Source organism: Phocoena sinus, chromosome 7, assembly GCF_008692025.1.
Source record: "Phocoena sinus isolate mPhoSin1 chromosome 7, mPhoSin1.pri, whole genome shotgun sequence".
Taxonomy (NCBI): domain Eukaryota; kingdom Metazoa; phylum Chordata; class Mammalia; order Artiodactyla; family Phocoenidae; genus Phocoena; species Phocoena sinus.
This window is the reverse complement of record NC_045769.1, coordinates 61,736,963-61,758,504: the sequence shown is the minus strand read 5'-3', so window position 1 is coordinate 61,758,504 and position 21,542 is coordinate 61,736,963. Positions and strand designations below refer to the sequence as shown.

Genomic DNA, 21,542 nt, shown 5'->3' with positions numbered 1-21,542 from the left:
GTATTTTAGTTTGACATGGGCTTTGTCATTTAAGGACCTAAAATTTCAGGGTTAGTTTGTGGGCTAATTCCATCTATTCCAGGGGACAAATACCAGAAGTAGTATCTGCTGTATGCCTATTGTGAACTGCAATATAACTGTCTTAGAGCTACAATTTCTAAAAGGTTTCAAGATGAAAAAGCTGGTTGCTTTCATGGTCGGCTTCATTGTTATTACTTTCAGCTTATTTGCCTTTTCCTTATTGGTAAAATGTGAAGACTAAAGTACTTTAATTTTTATGTCTTTATAAGCTTCCGTGGCATATTGCAATTTTAAAAGTAAATGAATTAGAATACTTTTATCTTGTTAAAAAAATACCCTAGTAACTAAACCAAGTTGCTTGTTAGCTATATAGTCCTTTTTTTAAAAAATAAATTTATTTATTTTATTTTATTTTTGGCTGCATTGGGTCTTCGTTGCTGCGCGTGGGCTTTTCTCTGGTTGTGGCAAGCGGGGGCTACTCTTTGTTGTGGTGCACGGGCTTCTCATTGCGGTGGCTTCTCTTGTTGCAGAGCACGGGGTCTAGGCGCGCGGGCTTCAGTAGTTGTGGCACGCGGGCTCTAGAGTACAGGCTCAGTAGTTGTGGCACATGGGCTTAGTTGCTCCATGGCATGTGGGATCTTACTGGGCCAGGGATCAAACCTGTGTCCCCTGCATTGGCAGGCAGATTCTTAACCACTGCGCCACCAGGGAAGCCCAGCTATATAGTCTTTAAGTGATCATTTTTTTATGAGCCTTTAGCTTTGTTTTTTTCCTGTAGGATTTTTTTCCCCTTTTCTGTTCTTTTTAGAACTTCAGTTTCACTAAATCCTCTTGCTCAGATTTCTCAGTTTATGGCCCACTTCCATCACCTGTTCTTGAAAGACTGTTCTTTAGTTGTATGTTCGTGTATGTGTGTGTGGTGTGTGTGTGTGTTTCGCCCTCATTTCCCATCTCCAATTCCATTGTCCTTTCCAGTCTTGCATTAAGTACCCATTCTTGGAGTTTTAACATACGTCCTTTTGATCTGTCCAACATGTGTTGACATTTTTTAAGATTTCATATATCTAAGTGTGTATGTTTTATATACATAAATGGCATTGTACTATATGTCTCACTCTGTTTTTTCCTTTTTTTCAAGCAGCATTGTATTTGAGATTTACCCATGTTGTTACATATAGATCTAGTTATTCACTTCTGACTGGTACACAATATTCTGTTATATACTATATTTTACTTATCTGTTCCCCAGTGATAGGCACTTAGATTGCTTCTGTCTCTTTGCTTTGCTATTCCAAGCAACACTGCAAAGAACATATTCTTTTCCCTTGAAAGGACTGTGGAAGAGTTTCTCTGGAATGTATGCTGAGGAATTGACTTGCTATTTTATTGTGTGTAGGCTGACTTACATTTATTAGGTTCTACATACCACTCTCAAGAATGACTGTAAGTTTATGCTCCTGCTACCAGTGTATGAGAAAGTAACTGTTTCACTATATCCACATAACTTGATATTATCCAACTTTTTAGTTTTTGTCTACTTGACGAGTATAAAGTAGTATGTCAAAATGTCATACTATACATTTATCTGTTTACAGTGAGATTGACCATTTCTTCATATATCTATTTACCATTCAGATTTTCCCTTCTACGAATTGCATGTTCATGTCCTTTGCCCCTTTACTATTAGGGTTCTTTACCTTGCTGTAGGAGTCGCTTGTACTTAAGAGAGGACTTCTTTGTCTGTTTTAGTCTTCTAAAAAATACCTTCTCCTAGTCTATCATCTACTAACTGTTCATAGTATTTTTTTGGTTAATTTTTGTTGGAGTATAGTTGATTTAAAATGTTGTGTTAGTTTCTGCTGTACAGCAAAGTGAATCAGTTATGCATGTATATATATATATCCACTCTTTTATAGATTCTTTTCCCATATAGGTCATTACAGAGTATTGAGAAGAGTTCCCTGTGCTATAGAGTAGGCCCATATTAGTTATCTATTTTATATACAGTAGTGTGTATGTGTCAATCCCAATCTCCCAACTTATCCCTCCCCCTTTCTCCCCCCCTGCCCCCCGGCCCCAGTAACCATAAGTTTGTTTTCTACATCTGTGACTCTATTTCTGTTTTGTAAATAAGTTCATTTGTACCATTTTTTTTTAGATTCTACATATAAGCAATATCATATGATATTTGTCTTTGTCTGACTTCATTCAGTATGACAATGTCTAGGTCCATCCATGTTGCTGCAAATGACATTATTTTGTTCTTTTTTATGGCTAAGTAATATTCTGTTGTATGTATGTACCACATCTTCTTTATCCATTCCTTTGTCAATGGACATTTAGGTTGCGTCCATCATAGTATCTTCTATTGAACAGAATCCTTCATTTTGATGTGTTCACATCTTTTATTTTGATAATGGTCAGATCTACCATTTATAACCTTTTTTTTTTTTTTTTTTTTTTGGTTTTCTTTGAAAAGAAATCCTTTCCTACTTTGAGGATACAAATATATTCTCCTACATTTTCTTTATTATTTTATCCTTCACCTTTAGATATTTGTGTTATATTTTTGAATATAATATGAGGTAGGGATCCAGCCTAATTTTTCTCCATATAGTTAACTAATTTTCTCAATACCATTTGTTAAAACATAGTCCATCTTTCCCACACTGATATTCTGATGCCAACTTTGTCATTGAGTCAGTTCTCATATATTCATGGGCATTTCTGGGCTCTGTATGTTCACTGTTGACCCATTTGTCTGATTCTATACTATTAACACACAGTTTTAATTACTGTGGCTTTATATTAGTATATTCTAATTTATTTTATAGAAAATGGCCCCTTCTTTTTTCTTCTTTTTCAAAATAGCCATAGCTTCACAAAATTTTTCTTCCCCTCAAAAAAAAATAGTTTCTTAAGCTTCCCCTGAAAACCTTCCTGCACTATATGTTGCATGTTTTTAGTCTTTCTAAATCTAGAAGATCCTCCACACACATACTCCTTTTTGCCCCGTGTCATCGACTGGTTGAGGAGAGTGGGCCAGTTGGTCTCTAGAATGTCTCACCTCTTGGGTTTTTCTGAGGGTTTTCTCACATTTAAGCTTTTGTTCCTCTATCCTTTATATTTCCTCTAAACTGGAAATTAGATTTTAAAAGCTTGATTAGCTTCAGGTTGAACCTCTTTGGCAAGAAGATCTCATAGATTATTCTGTGTACTTCATATTGTATCACGTCAGTAGCACATATGTCTGGGTTGTTACCAGTGATGTCAAGATTGATCGCTGGGTTACAGTTGTGACAGCCAGGCTTCTCCATTGTAGTTACTTTTTTTCCCTTTGGACTAGCAAGTAATATCTGGAGGTGATACTTTGGTACCATGGAAATATTCATTTCTCTGTCAGCTTTTTACCAAGTAGTTTTAATACTTATTGATGAATCTTTTCCAAATCAGTTATTTAATTATTTTTATAGTTCCATCATTCCTTCTACATTTATTGACTGAAATTCTTCTGCAAAGGGGAGGTTTCCCTCAGTAACTAGGGCTATTTGGTTACCCTGAATGCATTTCCTGTTAGAAAAGCAAAAAACATACTTAATTTTTTTCACTTTAGTTACTAATAGTCATATCCAGGTGTGGCAGACGAATTTTTCCATGTATTTAAAGAATAGATTGTATAATATTTTATTTAGGGTTTTTGTGTATAGGCTCATAAATGAAATTTGCCTATAATTTTCTTGTGCTGTTCATGTTCAGTGGCCACCATGGTTATGGTTTTAAAATAAATTGGATAGCTTTCTCTTTTGCTATTTTGTAGAACAGCTGTAAAAAAGATAGATATTACCTGTTCCTTAAATACTTGGTGGAATTCAACTGTAAAACTGCCTCAGATGATGCTTTTTTTCCCCAGAGGATAGTGGAGAGCAGGAGTTACTCACCATTTCAAGTTTTTCAAATGGTTATAGTCCATTCAAGTTTTCTATTTTTGTATCGGTTTGATATATTTTTTAAACAATAATAAACGTTTATTATCTCTCACAGTTTCTGCCAGTCAGGAATTTGGCAGTAGCTTAGCTCAGTGGTTCTGGCTCAGGGTCTCTCATGGGGTTGAAGTCAAGATGTCAGTCAGAGCTGTAGCCGTCTGAAGGCTTGATTGGGGCTTGAGGATTTGCTTTACCAGCCATGTGATTTGCTCAGTCACATGGCCAGCAGGTTGGTGTTGGTTGTTAGTGGGAGGTCTGAATTCCTATCCACGTGGGCCATTCCATAGAACTAACTGCTTGAGTATCCTTGCAGCGTGTCAGCTGGCTTCTCCCAATGTGAGCAATCCAAAGACAAAGAGAGCCGGAAGGAAGCTATCCTTTTATCCTTACCCTTGGAAGTCAGAGGACATTGCTTCTGCCACATTCTGTCTATGGGAAGAGAGTCACTAAGTCCAGCCCACATTCACAAAGAATTTTGACATCCTTTAAAATCACCAAAATATGTATGACAAACTCATAGGTCTCCTAGTATTTTGAGATGATCATATGCTTTTTTTTCCCTTTTGATGTATTAATATGATAATTTATATTGGTAGGTTTTCAAAGCATGCTTACATTCTGGAATAAACCCATTTTAGTTATGAGAATATTTTTCTTATATATTGCTAATATTTAGGAGTTCTTCATCTGTACTCATAAGAGAGTCAGACCTATAGTTATTTTCCTTTTACTGTATTTTGTCTGGTTTTATTATAATGGTTATAGTAGCCTCATTAAATGAGTTGTGCAGTTTTCCACCTTCTGTTTTCTCACAAATGTCTAAAGATCTTTCCAGTATTTATTTAAAATTAGGCCTGGAGAATACAAGATACAGGTGAAAGCAGTGGCTACCAAACTTTCTTGACAGTAACAATAAAAATACATTTTATATCACGACCCAGGATGGATACTTGTTTTTCTTTTCACTACAAATGTATTTATTAAATATTTTTAAATTGTAGAAGTAAGTATAAAAACACCACTAAAATATTCAAGAGGATTTATTAAAAGCATCAGTCTGGTTTTACCTAAAATGGACTTTTCCCCTTTTTAAAAAAAATTCTGCTGGAAAGAATTCATTTTTTAAAAAAGAGACAGCTAATAAAACCTCTCTTAGCTTCTCTTTGCTGGTAGATTCTTATTTATTTGATCATTCGATTGTTTTTTGTCAGAGATCCTTGAGAGCAGGGACAGTATATTACATTTTTATCCCTGCTGTCCAGCACAGACTAGACACTTAAATGTTTGTTCAATTATTATTAGGTCATGTGTCTTTCCACCTGGTAAGACCAAATAAAAGCCATCTGCTTTAAAAGCATTAACAACAAAATCTTGTTTAAATTTCAGGAAAATGCATAGTGGAAATTGAAATTTGAATATTTCACAAAAGAAGTATGGCTTGATTTTTTTTTTTTTAACAAAATTTAAGTGGCCAGTCTTCAGAAAGTTAATTTTAGGCACAACTTTCAAGACATGTTTTATCAAATGTGGAGTTCGTAAACACTGATGGTCAAAAAATAAATAAAGTGAATCTCTTTTTGTATGTGTAACTACTGTTTTAACCATCTTGTAAAGAGATGAAAACAGGTTTTGTCCATTACTCTGTAGCCTGAGTCTGTATCAGTAGGGCAATTATTATCGATTGGTGTGATAATCAGTTTTTTTATCAGTTTTTTTATTAGGAATAAACAAAAGAAGTTCAGTAGTCAAAATAAGTATTGCTTCATTTATTTCCCTCCCTTGTAACTTTTGAATATTTTAAATCTGATTTTTCCAGTTTTATTGAGAAATAATTGACATACATCACTGTGTAAGTTTAAAGTGTACAGCATGATGGTTTAATTTATATATATAGTGAAATGATTACTACAGTAGGTTTGGTTAACATCCATCATATCATAGATACAATAAAAAGAAAAGAAAAATAATTTCTCCTTGTGATGAGAACTCTTAGGATCTGCTCTCTTAAAGTTTCTTATATATCATACAACAGTGTTAACTCTAGTCATCATGTTGTACATCACATCCCTAGCACTTACTTCTCTAACTAGTAAGTCTGATTTTTAGATAGAATGATTTCCATGTTATCAAGTCATTTTTTCAAGTTTAGCTTAATTTTAAGAACAGTTCCTTATAGTATTTTAATGCTATAAAATTTTATTTTTATTAATTTCTTTAAAAATGTTTATCTGATGCTCTGAATTACGTTGAAGAGAATAAAGGAAACATTTAGGGGAGGTAAGGGGAGGATATTTAAAGTTATCAGGAGAAGGGGTCATATGAAAGGGAGAAACTAATATTTCAGAGAATTAAGGGTTTTTTAAATTGAATTTTATTTATTTTTTTATACAGCAGGTTCTTATTAGTTATCCATTTAATACATATTAGTGTATATATGTCAATGCCAATCTCCCAATTCATCACACCACTACCACCTGCCCCCCTCGCCACTCTCCCCCCTGGTGTCCATACGTTTGTTCTCTACATCTGTGTCAGAGAATTAAGGTTTGTCTTTCAGGACAAAAAGAGTAAGTATGAAAAATTAAACAGATATTTAAATGTTAATATTCCAGCCTAGGAGCACTTGTATCCACAAGAGGGCATTACTGTGTAACTCGGACTGTGTTTGAGTGCTGAGTATCATAGATAGATGAGCTACAAGGGGCCTCACAACTTTGGGTTATCTCAGAAGCTCTCTCTTCCCATTTGTGCTCTGCCAATACTCCCACTCCCTACATTTACTTTCTTTGGCTGTCCACCTTTTCTAGGTTCTTCTTCCTGGCAAGAGCCCCTTCTTGCTAGAGACGTTTTTCTCTTAAAAAGTAATTGAGGGCTTCCCTGGTGGCGCTAGTGGTTGAGAGTCCGCCTGCCGAAGCAGGGGACGCGGGTTCGTGCCCCGGTCCGGGAAAATCCCACATCCCGCGGAGCGGCTGGGCCCGTGAGCCATGGCCGCTGAGCCTGCGCATCCGGAGCCTGTGCTCCGCAACCGGAGAGGCCACAACAGTGAGAGGCCCGCGTACCGCAAAAAAAAAAAAAAATGTAATTGAGCTGTGCACCATCCTTGTTCAGCTCTGAGACTTCGGTATAGTTCTGAGTGGTTGACTCAGACTTAACTCTGGTTTCTAAATCTAGGTGTATTCCCAGGTCCTTTGTGGTTTTAAAATTTCTGGTTGTTCTGTCACAGGCTAAATGGCAGTAGTGTTAATTTTATATCCTTGGGAGGCCAAGATCTAAGCTAGCAGGAAAGGCCTTCATGGTTCTTGGTTGTCTTTCTGTCCTAAAGAATCAGAGTCACAGCCTTTCAGTATTACTTGCATGATCAGTGAATGCCATGGTGTAGATCTGTCTTTCAGTTTACTTTACATTTCTTCCTTGGTTTTCTAAGAAAGAAATAGGTATCTCTGCTCTAAACTTCTAAGAAGTTTAAAAACATTCACATGATTAACTCATATATGTTAATATTAAATGTTTTGTACCATTTTTAAAGCCTTGTTTTAGGCTATTTTATATACAGAACTGTGGAGTAAAGGTAATCTGATTGAATCACTGTTCTTACTATGCAAATCATATCTCAGATATTTGGCAAAAGCTAATTAATAATAGCTTATGTTATTTCTAAAGCTGATTGTACTCTTAAACCATCTTTAAAAATGAACTCTAGAATTAAGCCCTTTCCGAGATTTGAGAGACTATGAGTTACTTAGTTTTTTTTTTAACCTCCCTGAATGCATGCTTTTATTCATTTGGGGGGGTCATTTATTGGAGTCTGGGAATATAGTGACATTGCCTTATTGTGCAATTACTGTATTCTTTGATTTTTCTAGACTAACTGGGTTAAAATATGGTAGTCACCAAATAACACTACCTTTCCCTTTTTTCCTGTTAACATTCCTCCTTTTTCAGTGATAGTAATTTTCTTTTTCCAGGTTTGTCCCTTCTGTGGTATAGATTATTTATTATTGAAAGATGAATTTGGTAGGCCAGATAATAACATTGAGTCCTTAATTAGTCTCTTATCAGCTGGCTTGAAAACTATCTTTGGTTGAAAGAATATAGTTCTGGGATGGAGATTTTTATCTAATTACAAATTTGAAGTTATGGTGATTTATCTTGCTTCTGGCTGAGAAACAGTGATAATTTGGTTGCATCACCCGTGTAACTTATTTTTTTATTTCTGAAACTTTTATTTGAGAATTGGCTAGTTTAGTGTATTTATGTATGTATAATTACTATTTAACCTGTTTTCATAAAGGATTTGAGGTAACGTATTTTTCTTTTAATGTAGTCTTAACCAATTAAGATACTGGTGATGAACGTATTAAGTGGAATCATAGATATTTGAAGTCACCAGAAAGGGGAAAAAACATTAACTGGAAAAGAATTTTATAATTTATCACAAATAATTAGATTGATAGGAATATTACTATTTGTCTCAAATCTTTCCTATATGTATACTTAGAAAAATTATTTTCCTAAGCCTGAAGTTAACTTTGTAATTTAAAGAATTCAAAATTTCTTCTTTGGAAATCTTTAATATGAAAACATTGTAGTAATATAAATTTATACTACTAAATATTTAGTAGTAAATTTATATTACTAAATATTTAGTAATTTATACTAAATAATTTAATAAACATATTTGTGCTTACAATGTAGTAGACAAACCACTGTCCTGTATCAGTTGGAACTTAGACGCCTAGGGGAAGCCTCACAGTGAGTGGTGGACAAAAAGATGGGGAAAAATGTAACCTAAGAGAAATTAGGGGACATTAATATTCTTTTACTTCAGATACAAGTCTTGTTTAGCTATGAGTTATACATGCAGCCCCTAGCACAGTGGTATCATGATGTGAATTATATGAAGGCAATCTGGTTTTAGCATTGTTTCTGAGAGATTTAATCACAAAATTAGAAACCTTTTATTATGTTTTTATGGTCTTTTGAAATTTGAGCAAGAATTAACCACTGTATCTCAGGAAACAAACATTCTAGCTATGATTTTTTTTTCTTCTAATCTTTTTATTGGTTTCCAGTAGAATTTGGCATTGAAAAATAAGGATGATCAGTTTTGCACCTATGTTTAAGATGTAATTCATTATACTATACTTGTGCATTTTATTAGATGAGCAAACCCACTTTTTACTGAAGCATATTATAAACATTTAAACATAATTTTAAGGGTTCAGTGAATGTGACTATTCCAAAAACACAGACTTTTAGTTAAATACATATTTCTTTAGATTGGTTTCTATATAACTAGGAACTTACTTTCTTTTCAGTAAACTATTAAAAGAAGGGCTTGCAGCACGACATAAAATATATTGGTCACTTAATATTGTACATTGAAGAATTATTTTTAAAAGATACTTGGGATTGGGGTCATTTATGGTAAAATTTAACCAGAAGATGGCAGTGATGATCTTCAAAAAGTTTTACAAATGTAATAGCATGAAATACGCACGTTCAGCTGCTGGTATATAATGTTAAAAGTGACAGGTTAGGGGAAAGCATTTGCTGTTTGTTTTATGTACTATGAAATGTGTATTTTTCTATAAGAAGGGATTAAGAATATTTTGGGTGTCTGTATCTTTGTCTGTACACTTCAGTTTTTTCTGAATACTGGGGTAAGGAAGTTACCATTAAGTCTTGCCTTGTTTAAGTTGCATGCATCACTTTATGTTATGCATCATGTCTAGAAGGCATGCTGTTTTATGGCCTGTTTGCATTTTTCACCCAAATTGCTGGAAACTAATGGACTTTTAAAGGAGCCATTCCTTTAGTGATAGTCATTTCTCTAAATTGGCCCTTTTTATTTTTGGTGAGGGGAAAATATCATTTAAGACATCAAATCTTTTTGAAAGATAAATTGACAAAAATGAACATTTTAAAATAAATCTCAGAAAACCAGACAGTAAACGACTTCTGAAGCAAAATTCAGAGTTTTGATTTGACACTAGTTAGAAATGATCTGGTGATCTTAAAAGCAAAGAATTAGAAAAGGGAGAAGGAATGCTCTCCTTTGAAAATTAGTACCCACATTTGGTGTTGGCCAAGATGAAGATGCATCCTTCCATAATCTTGCTTTTTTTTTTTTAATATAAAGCCCAAATGCATTTTGCCAGAGAAATTGCATGAATCGTCAGCATGCATTGTTAACTTTGTCTTTCTCCTCTTCTTTCTACTGTTCATTTTCATTCATGTACTTTTGTTTTTTGGTTTGCCGTTATTTTTTCTTTTTGTTAATTACTTCATGTTAAATTACTTTTGAAACGTCATAAGCTGAGCAACCTCTCCGTGTAGTAACAGCGGATACCTGTCTATTTCACTATTTAGTCCCTCCTCCTATGTCTCCATCCTCCAAATCTGTGAGCACTCCAAGCGAAGCTGGAAGCCAAGACTCTGGAGATGGCGCAGTGGGATCTAGGTACAGTAATTTTCTTTCAGTATTTTAATGATAGAATGCATTTAGTGCCCAGATACTGTCAGTGCTGTACAGGGACTCTGAATAGTTATGTTGAGTTAGTCCTAACATTTTGAAATCTAAATGGCACAGAAATTGTTTGTTGTAAATTGGGGGGAAATTTTTTTAAACAATATTTTACTGTCACACTTGATTAACTGAGTACTGACTAGTTAACTGATTTTATGATGATTATTTTATATTAAAAATAGAAGTGTTCATTAAAATTATTTTTCTGTTTAAGCAAATTTTGTATTGGTTATTATGTGAATGTTTTGGGTACAAATAGTGTAAAACCTCTCTACTGTATTATGCTTAATTTCCATTCAGTAATTGAAAACGAAAACCTAAACAATTCAGTTAAACAGCCTAATTCTGTTCTATTAAGTCACTATTTCTAATTAGGGTAGAAAATAATGATGCATAAAATATCAAGAATAAGGAAATAACTGCTAAGGAAACATTGAGTGTTTACTGGCTTCAATAACAAATTTAAAGAATTTTTAAAGAGTGTTTACTGGCTTGAGGGCATTATGCTAAGTGAAGTAAATCAGAAAGGGAAAGACAGATACTGTATGATCTCACTTATTTGTGAAATCTAAAAAACAAAACAAAATAAGCTCATAGATACAGAGAACAGATGGGTTCATTTTTATTTTCATTTCTAAAATTTTTGATGGTTGCCAGAGGTGGAGGGAGGGGGTGAGGGGTGGGTGAAGGGGGTCAAAAGGTACAAACTTCCAGTTATAAAGTAAATAAGTCATGGGGTTATAATGTACAACATGGAGACTGTAATTAACAATACTGTATTGTGTGTTTGAAAGTTGCTGAGAGAGCAGGTCTTAAAAGAAAGAAAAAAATCACAAGAAAAAAATTTTGTAACTATGTATGACGGGTGTTAACCAGACTTATTGTGGTGATCATTTCACCATATATAAAAATATTAAATCATTATGTTATATACCTGAAACTAATATAATGTTGTATGTCAGTTATACTTCAATTAAAAAAAAAGTTTACTGCCAAGTTTTCCTGAACTTGGGTCTTCCTTATAAAACAATATTTCATGTTTGTTTTAGGATGCTGCACACATGTTGGGACTTGATTTTCAAAAGTTCAGTAAGATTTCAGCTTCTTTCCAAAGATCATACTGAGAAAAGTATTATTACTTCTCTTTGTCACACACACAATAATACCAAGTCTTTGTTTAACAGCATCTTACATTTTGACTTCTTATGGCAGCTGAAATGAGACTAAACATAGTTAGTTTAGAATCTTTATTCAGAATCCTTATTTTGGTCTAGGAAGTTAAATGTTCTCCTCAGGAAAACTTCAAGACACCTTTTAATGAGAAATAAACTAGGAAGTTTTGTCTTCATTGTGCCCAAGCACCTCTGATTGAAGTTACAAACAAGTAATGAGCATCTCAAAAACAAGGCAAGAAAAAAAGAAGCAAAGGGGCTAGCTAATCCATAAACTCAGTACTTTAGTCAGTTTCTGAATAATCTGGTTGTCATTAATAATTAGAAGGCACAAAAGGCTCACCAGTCTGAATTTGAGATGTGCTTTCCAAACCTCTTCTGTTTATAGAACTGAAATTGCAAATCTAAGCAATACTGTTGTTGGAGGTAAATGACATAACTGTCATTTAAGAGAAGTCAAAACTTTCTGTTTAAGAATAATATTACCTCATAAAATAGTATGTATTACAGATTAAAGACTAAATTTATTTAGTCTAAATTCATTTTCAAAGGCTAAATTTGTTTCATACTTTCGTTCTTCTGTATTCTTATGCAAATATGTTAGTATTCCTTTGCTAGTAAACAGATGGCATTTTCAAGAGAAGGGTTTTATTTTCCCCTTATACATTACCATAATAAAAACATTTCCCAAGGTAAAAAAAAAGTATTTTAAAAATTTCTTTATTTGATATTATATATTACTTTAATGCAGTTACTCTACTGTGTTAATACTGAACTCATTGTTCTTGATTTTGAATAGGAGTAGAAAGATTATTTTAATGCAACGTCAGCAAGTTTGCTTTAAAAAATACTATGTAACATCTGTATGAATTAAAATATGTCCTCCTGAGTTTCATTGGAAAACCTAGAGATTATTAGAGAGACCCATTGGAATATTGTAAATTGGTATAGGAAGTAAATAACTGTTAAGAAAAATATTTATTATGTTAGAATACATATTAATTGAATTGCCAATTTAATGTTAAATGCTATAGGTTACCACAAAAAATAATGTTCCTGGTCCTTGCCTTCGGGAAACTTGCATTCTAGTGTTCATTAATTTACATCATTAATTTAAATGCTATTCACTGTATTGAAAAATCCTAAGAATAGTGTGCTAACTTGTGTTTATAGTGTAGATTTGTAATGATAAGATGTAAAACAAGAAAACAGGTATTTAAATATCTTTAGGGGTATTTGTTTTTATTAGAGAATGAGTAGAAAATAAGTTTCTTTTAAGTTTAACAGGAGAGGAAATAAATTCTCTTTTTAAATGAGGTGACTTGATATCATTTTAGAGAGCACAGACTCATTTTTAATTGTTAATTTTCAAGAGGACTGATTATGTTCACTTCTTAATATATATGTATACACACACAGTAGAAAACTATGAATTCCATTAAATCATCTCCAGATTCCATAATAGATAATTAATATTGTTGATTAATTGGTGCTATTGGCAGTGAAACAATAGCATTTTAAAATATGTGGCTTTTAAAAAGAATGCTGGAGTCTGAGAACGAACAGAATGAACTTCCATTGAGCAGGCATGATGATAAAGAATAAACAGGAAAATGCATGAAGATGTGTGAGGTGTATGAACCTATACACTTACATTAGCTGGCCAAGACAGTCTAAGATTACTACACTTAGGGAGTAGGAAAAAACATGTTAGACATTACCAAGTATGATATCAAAACATCTGAATCACTCTTTCTAAATGCCAAAAATTTCTGTTGGGCCTGGTGGTAATTTATGAATAAATATATGAGGCCATAAAAATGATATTTCTCTAACTTTGCAGATTGGGAAGTTGCATTTCATGAAGATTTTATTTAGTTCACTTTCTCAGTCACTTCTGTTATCGCTAAAATTTAGGTGACGGTTATTCAATTGAGTAATCCATGCCTCTTGTTCCTTTTTTCCATTCTTGATCAGTTTATCTCTTAGGCTTTTGATTATATGTCTCAGGATTATATTGAAATTTTACTTTATATGTCTGCAGATGCCTTTAATAAATATAATCCCATATGTTGTGCCATGTGTTTTCAGTACTGGTTCTATTTTGAGGTAGAGTTTTACTTGATCTTAGACTAAAATGACATCCTCAACAAGGAGCTCTGTGTCATTGGTAACAGCTAGAGCTCTTAGAGAATGTAAAGGCTATGTACAGAACATTCCTTGAAGAGCATCTCATAAAACCCCGTCTGGTTTAACAAAGCCTAAGTTTGTTTCTGTTTAATGCTTAGTATAAAGTAAATCTTCACTGTGGCCTCTTCCTTCTTTGTGTACACACAATACCATTTAAATCCCAAGATCTTTCTTTATATTTTTAAAATGAAGTATTTCTCTAGTTCAGTTCATCTGATTGCTTTTACTGATAAATTATAGAGGCAAGTATAGAAATCATTTCTTGTATTTAAATATTATAGCAGTTTTAGTTGTATATTATCATTTGTTGTATATGTGAAAAGCAAATATATTTGACAAAGATGGTAGCACCGAATGTACTGTGTTTAACTTTTCAATAGGGACTATGAGCATCTTACAGTACTGTACATAATTATCTTATTATCGCTAACCTTTCAAGAGTGCCAATGTCATAAAGCAGCTTTTATTCTAGTAATAACTAAATTTTCCTTAAATCTTTTGGAAAAGATCCCACGTAAGTTGTTTACCCAATAGGCAAGGCTAAAACACAACCGAATATTTATTTAGGATTGATATTCTCCGTAAGTTTAGTTAGTTTAGGTAAATCCATTAAACATAAAATATTTTTCCTGGGGGAAAAAAATCTACTTTTTCCTAGAGACAGAAATCTTTAGCTGCTTTCTAAAGCAGATGACATGTAAGCCCAGGGCAGTGCTTAACCCATAAATTACATAAGGGTCACCTTTTGGAAACTTTAGCTATTTTGTATCCCAGTGGAATAGTCTTTGGTTTTCTTACCAAAAGGCTTATGTGTTGACTCATTTCCTTTACCAATATGACAATTTCCTGCACACATTTAATGCTTTGGGCAAGATTATAATATGTTAGCTAAGATGTTTTTACTAATGTTTTTTTTCATTAGGAAACTTAAAATTTCAACTTTTTTTTTATAGCTTAGCTTGCTATCATCCAAAAATAATGTGTTATTTGGGATGTTGGATGTTTTGGCTGTTCTTAGCCATTACTATGCAATATTAGTTTCCCAAAATGTGAAAATACTGTCTTTTAACTATTCTAGGTTGTATGTTTGCATCTTTAACCATATTATGCTTATTGCATGCACTAGAGCATTGAGTGATACCTGGTGTTTTTTTGTACTAACCAGAACATGTGGGTTTTAACTGTGAACCGTACTTTAGCTATTCGTAGAATGTATTTGCTTGACTAACTTATGGCCTTTTTTGCTAATGCTTCATGGTTGTCCTACAACCGTTTAGGACGCTGCATTGGGATACAGATCCATCAGTTCTTCAGCTTCACTCAGATTCCGATTTGGGGTATTGAATAGATTTATTACCTTCCCTCTTTTATAATTAATTTGATTCTTTGTGAAATTGTCCTAATTTTGTTTTGCTTAAATTTCTAATATTCAGGTAATAGTTTGAAGAGTGATATTTTATTGTGACACCTCATTTATCCTCTATCATTTGTGAAAGACATATTTTATGTATCTGATTTTAGAGGTACCCTAAGTCTACCCATTTAAATGTCCAAATTACTTTTATTATTTCTATATTTTTGATGTAAGTTTTTCTACAGTGTATTATAAACTTCCCATACTTTTTCTAATAAATACGCAATATGTAATTGAACCTTTTCTAGGTTACTCAACATGAATATTAATTTATTTTTCTATATTAAAATGCCCTGATGATTTCTAAGGTTTTGAGAGGAACAGAGCTGTTGGTTTCTACACCGTGGCTCCAGATTGCTATTGATTTACTTATTAATTCATTTATTCATTCGTTTATTTATTCTAGTCTCCAATGCAAACTATAAATGTTTGCTGCTGCCATTGTGCCTGACTCAGATAGCTCTTTTCCCTTGATATTTTGCAGCTTCTAAAACATATGACCAACACCTTTAGGACTTATGTCTAAAGTTAAGAGTTAATAAGCCTTGAATTAGGCCATATAAGAAAAGTATATGAGCTTCTTGTACATTAGATGGTAGGCCTCTCTCGGCTGCCCTGAGGCTTCCCCACCTCCCAGTTGCTTGCTTGTTCTCAGTAAAAGTGGCTTTGGATAACTGAGGTATTACCTCCCTAAATCTATCCCTAAATCTTAGAATATTTTGTTTGTTTGTTCTAGTATTGTGATTTTTACCTATTAAACCCTATATGTACTCAAGTTAGTAACTTGTTCCTAATGTTGGCTTGACTGTTTTTTATCAGATATGTGAGTGACTTACTTTTCATATGGTTTACATCTTAAATATCAGAATATAAAGTTTCTTATTTCAGATTTTGTTCTTAGAATACTAGATTACTTCAAATGTACTTAAAATTTCCCATTTAATTCTTTGATTATGCTTTTTTTTTTTTTCTTTAAGGCTAGATATCCCCAAGGTAGAAAACACATTAAAATTTTCTTATGGCCCACATTTGGGACCTTAGAGAAAATTCTTTAAATGTACTAATTTTATTAAACTTTTTTGTACAGGATTTTGAAAAGGATGTTTATATAAGAAAAAAGTTTAGTTTATATTACCAATGTGATATTACCAATGATATATATATATATATGTGTGTGTATATGTATATTTCAGATATCCTCCTTTATATTCTGGAAGTTCCACTGTTTTTACTAGATATTCTTTTAAGACAGATTCATCATTGAGAACTTTGGGAGTTTGGAAGCATGCTATATTTGGTTTAGAATTTAGACATCTACTATAATAGCCACAAGTCTTCTGTTTGTCAGAAAAGAATGTATTCCCCCCTATTTAAAACAGAAGTGGCTTTAGTAATTTCATGATATTCAGAAGATACGTGGCTTTAGTTTAGGTCTAACATGTTTGCACAATAGTTTGTCCGTATGTGAATCAAGGACCATGTTGACTGTGCAGAGATTAGAGATTTAAAGTTTATATATTTTATTTTAAAATCTAAATTGACTGTATGATTCTCAATTTCTGCAGAATATAAGTAGAAAAAATGGTTTTCAACAGAAAATTCTTTCTAACTCTTAAAGCTGAAGTCTTCTGATGGTGAAGGGAACTAAATGTGGCCTGAGTGAGATCCACGTATTTGACTCTTGTAAAAATGTCCAGAATCGTGTCCCTGCTAAAAACAGTTCTCATAACCAACCTTATTCAGCAGTCTGCTCTGAAATTCCTCTCCTCTTACTCTGTTATTACCCACACATTTGTTCTAAGAAACTAAATTATTTGCCTTTTTAAAGTGAAAAATAAACACCTTGAATGATTCGGAAATATCTTTTGTTTTTGCTACCTTCTAATTCTTTTGTTAAAATAAAGCCAATTGTTCATTTAAAATTTCTTGAATAAAACAGGGATTTAAATTACACTGTTGGATATATAGTGTTCAATTATTACTTTTATAAAATAACATTATTTGATGTAGTTAAAATGTATCATTTGTAATATTTAAAAACATTTGTGTTCACTTTATTTAGACGAGGACCTATTAAACTTGGAATGGCTAAAATTACACAGGTTGACTTTCCTCCTCGTGAAATCGTCACATATACGAAGGAAACTCAGACTCCAGTTATGGCTCAACCCAAAGAAGGTGAGTATCTGTCCTTAATATGATTGTCATTAAGCCGCCATATTAAACAAGTGGATTCTTTCCTTTTTTTTTGTTCCTTCTTCCTTTTTTATTTTTTGGCATATTTCCTTAGGGGAATATTATAAAAGTAATGCTTTGGATTTCTGTATTTATGCATTTGTTCTTTAGAGTTTTAAAACTTTTTCTTTTAAAAGTTAACAGAAATATAAGCTGTATGTATGTTTTTAATTTTGTTGACGTAAATGTAAATATTTCCATTTTCATATTGTTGTTGCTGTGTGCTGCTTTAGAAGCAGAAAAACTTAAGCATGTTCTATTTCTGTGTCATGAACATAATTCTTCCCAAAATGAGAGTATCAGTATATCCCATAATAAATGAAATCATGTAAATTATTCAATATTTTCTGTGGAGTATACTGTATTCTGATATACTGTCATTGTTAATCCATATTAATGAACAAATCTGGACCTAATTCATAAACTTCCTCTTTTATGATCTAAGGGCTCTACTGTGTTGATTATATAGCAGTTTTTAATCTCTGTGAAACAGCCCCGGGATAACATTTTTATCCAAGAGTTTTTTTGTTTTGACCATGTGAATGTTCATCTCTATGGATACATTTTTTTCATTCCTGCTGCTCTGTGGTTTGGTAAGATAGCTTTCACAGGTGCAAACTCCTCCTCTTACCAGAAAAAAAAAAACCCTGATGGTTTTGAGACATAAGCCGCTTTAAAAAAAGAAAACATGGGGCTTCCCTGGTGGCACAGTGGTTGAGAGTCCGCCTGCCGATGCAGGGGACACGGGTTCGTGCCCCGGTCCGGGAAGATCCCACATGCCGCAGAGCGGCTGGGCCCGTGAGCCATGGCTGCTGAGCCTGCGAGTCCGGAGCCTGTGCTCTGCAATGGGAGAGGCCACAACAGTGAGAGGCCCGCATACCACAAAAAAAAAAAAAAAAAAAAGACAGGAAAGATAAAAGTGTTGAACTACCAGTATGGAAAAAACTAATACTGTAGGATTCTATAATTTCCAGACAATATTATTTTATTAACTAGTATATTCAAGTGTTATAGTTTCTGTCTTTTGGGAGCTACATTGTTAGATATGTTAACTTGGAAAGTGAGTAAAATAGCCAAAATGAGGGTATAGTGACTCATTTAAAAAATAAATTAGGCTTTTTTTCCTTCTAATAATAATTTGGAGATTTAGCTTTACTTTGAGATGCTTTTTGGATTGTTTGAAATGTAAAGCATTCTGAAGCTATTTTGGGTAATACCTATTATATACCTATAATTAGTTTAAGTGAAGACTTCCATTTAAAAAAAGTTTTTTCTTTTTTTTTTAATAATTGTAGTAGTGTATCATAAAGAATTTAGAGAAGACAGAAAGGGTAGGAAGTGTCTGTGTAATAGCCATTTGTTTCTAGTCTGTTTTCCATGATATATTTTTTCAAAAATTATATATGTATACATAAACACACACAAACATACGTATATACACACATATGGTTTTATATCCTACTTGAAATTTGCATTTTTAATTGCTTATTTTTGACATGCATATAAATTTTAAAGTGTGAATGTGTGACAATGTCTTTGAACTAATTTGAATGTATAGCTACATAGTATATGCCTGGCAGTTTTCAAAAAAATTTTTTTTCCCATTTTTATTTTTCAAGTAATTGGAAAATTTAAAAGATTGTGATTTGTAAAGTAAGCTGATGACCCAGAAGTTCAAGATAAACTCTTTTTTTCACTTTGAAATTATTTAGGGCAAGGCTTTTTATCGAAGTTTTTATCGAACTTCAGCTTCTTTGCCAAATTTTGCATGAGTGTAGGGATTGTTTCTTCTTCATTGCTGTAATGCCTGGTTTGAATAGTGTATGGCATGTAGTGAGTACACACTCAGTAAATATTTGGTGAAGGAATTAATTGCTTTTACCTACTCAGGAGAATGATTTACTTACTTGGGATTTTTTTTTTTTCATGCCTTTACTCTGCAAGTAACTGCTGGGAAAATAGGTTATTTTCAAGTGTTAATGCTACAACATAATTATTGATGAAATTGGGTGAAAAGGCACTTAGTCTCAGTTCTTGGTTTTAACATGAACATATCATGTTCTAATCATTATTTGCTCTTAGATCCATATATGAAACATACATTCTCCTTTATAGCCTTCTTGAATTCCATGATGACATAGTATATAGATATAAACGTGTGCTGTTATTTTATGTTTTATGTATCCCTCTGAATGCTATGAACAAAATTGGACCTTTTAGCATGTTTCAAATATATTATCTTGGCTACTTGTTTTAACGGTTCTTCAAACCTCACGTTCAAATTGATGACTGAAAATTTTAACAGCAAAGAGTGCCTACTACATATCAGGTATAGTGTAAGGCACTTTACATTACCTCTAATCCTCTTACCAAAACCTTGAGAGTTAAAGAGTTAAATATCAGCTCTGTTTACATATGAAGAAGCTGAAGCTGAAAGAGATAGCTTATCAAGGGTCACATAGCTAGTAGCTAAGATTCTAAACCAAGTCTGACTGATTCCAAGGTGTGCTTTCTCTCTCATGCTGCCACTGAAGCAGCACTTTCATGCTTTTATGACAGTCACCTATGGTAAGAAATTCAATTTATATTACAATCTAGTACAAACATAGATACAGATGTGTACAGCTGTCCCTTGAATTTCACAAGTTCACTTTACACCACATTGGGAGCAGAGAGCTCCTTCCCTGGGAACTACACACAGCATCTCGGCAGAAAGCTGCCATAGCTTTGAACTGTGTCTCTGAGCATCTGTGCTGTATTTATTTTGTGCATCCGTTAACAGGATGTGTCTAAAGTAATTACTTCTTCAATTTATACCACTTCAGCTTAAGAAAGAAAGGTTTCATAGGATTGCTCTACTTTCGAATAGTGGGGGAAACTTGTAACTGATACAAAAGTTTTATGAAATAACACCTTTTCTGCTCTTGCTATATTTCATTTTTTTCAGTGTTGACCATAATACACTAAATTTATTGGCTTAGACCTGTAGTTTGAAAATTACTTCATTAAAAGATTAAAAGATAGCATGGCTTAGTTAACTTATTTATCGATAAATTTGCATCAGGATAATATTTTATAGTGATTGGCTAAGAGTAATTAATAAACAGCTTTGATCTTTTATGGTGTTAAATAGAATTTTTCTTATCCTCACTGATAGAAGGTGAAAGTAGCAAGATGTATTAGCACCACTATCTTTAAAATTTTCCTGTGTGAACTAGACTTAGATGTTAGTTTTATAAAGGTCCACATTTATTCATTTGCAACAAGAATTCACGGATTCTGCAAGTTTATTGAGTATATGCTATATACTTGATTATTTCTTTGTTTTTTTTAGTTTCAGGTTGAGGTATGTAAGTGAAGGAGAATGCGAAATGTACCCCAATACCATGGAGCCATCCTTAGCCTTTGGAACTATTTATAAAAATGAAATCATTTCCTCTCTATAGCATTACAATTATTTTCATGTCCAGGGCTCTTACATTGTTTCTTTTCCTAATTTGTAGAGGTTCTAGAAAGAGGGAAAGAAAAAAAAAACCTGAACTTAAGGTCTTATAATGAAAACACTTTGTGCAAAACCGTACTTCTGCTTATCCATTGGTTTAACACAGTGCCTCTCAAACTTAGCCTTGTTGGCTCGCGTTTAAGAATTATGTAACAAATTCCAAAACTCACCATGAGGCAAAATTGCTGAAATCGCAGTTTGAGTGTAACAGACAGTAAATTGAACTTGGGTAGGCAGTATAATTAGTGCAGAAGTAACGTGAGTTACCAAATTGAAGATAAAAATTGGTTTTAGGCTTAACTCTTTTTTTTCATTTTTTAAAAATGGCTGAATGTATTCTTTTAAAAAGCAATTTTTATTCTTCTTTTTTTCCTTTTTCCCTGTTCTAGCCATCTTCTTTCAAGTTTACTCTGTGAGTTGGTAGTACCATTTCTGAACTGAGGTGCTTTGCTGTCTTAAAGCACCTACTGTGAATGAAATTGACAAGGAACATGTG

The 21,542-nt window shown here is 33.1% G+C and overlaps 1 protein-coding gene across 3 annotated transcripts in view; it reads left to right on the top strand.

The window, feature by feature from the left end:
- DYNC1I2 (dynein cytoplasmic 1 intermediate chain 2) overlaps positions 1 to 21,542 on the top strand; it is a 52,129-nt gene that overhangs the window by 4,741 nt on the left and 25,846 nt on the right. For all 3 annotated transcript variants that reach the window (XM_032637581.1, XM_032637582.1, XM_032637580.1), the window contains exons 4-5: positions 10,377 to 10,467; positions 17,372 to 17,487. In XM_032637581.1, coding sequence (XP_032493472.1) covers positions 10,377 to 10,467; positions 17,372 to 17,487 — 207 coding nt within the window. The remainder of the gene's footprint in view (positions 1 to 10,376; positions 10,468 to 17,371; positions 17,488 to 21,542) is intronic.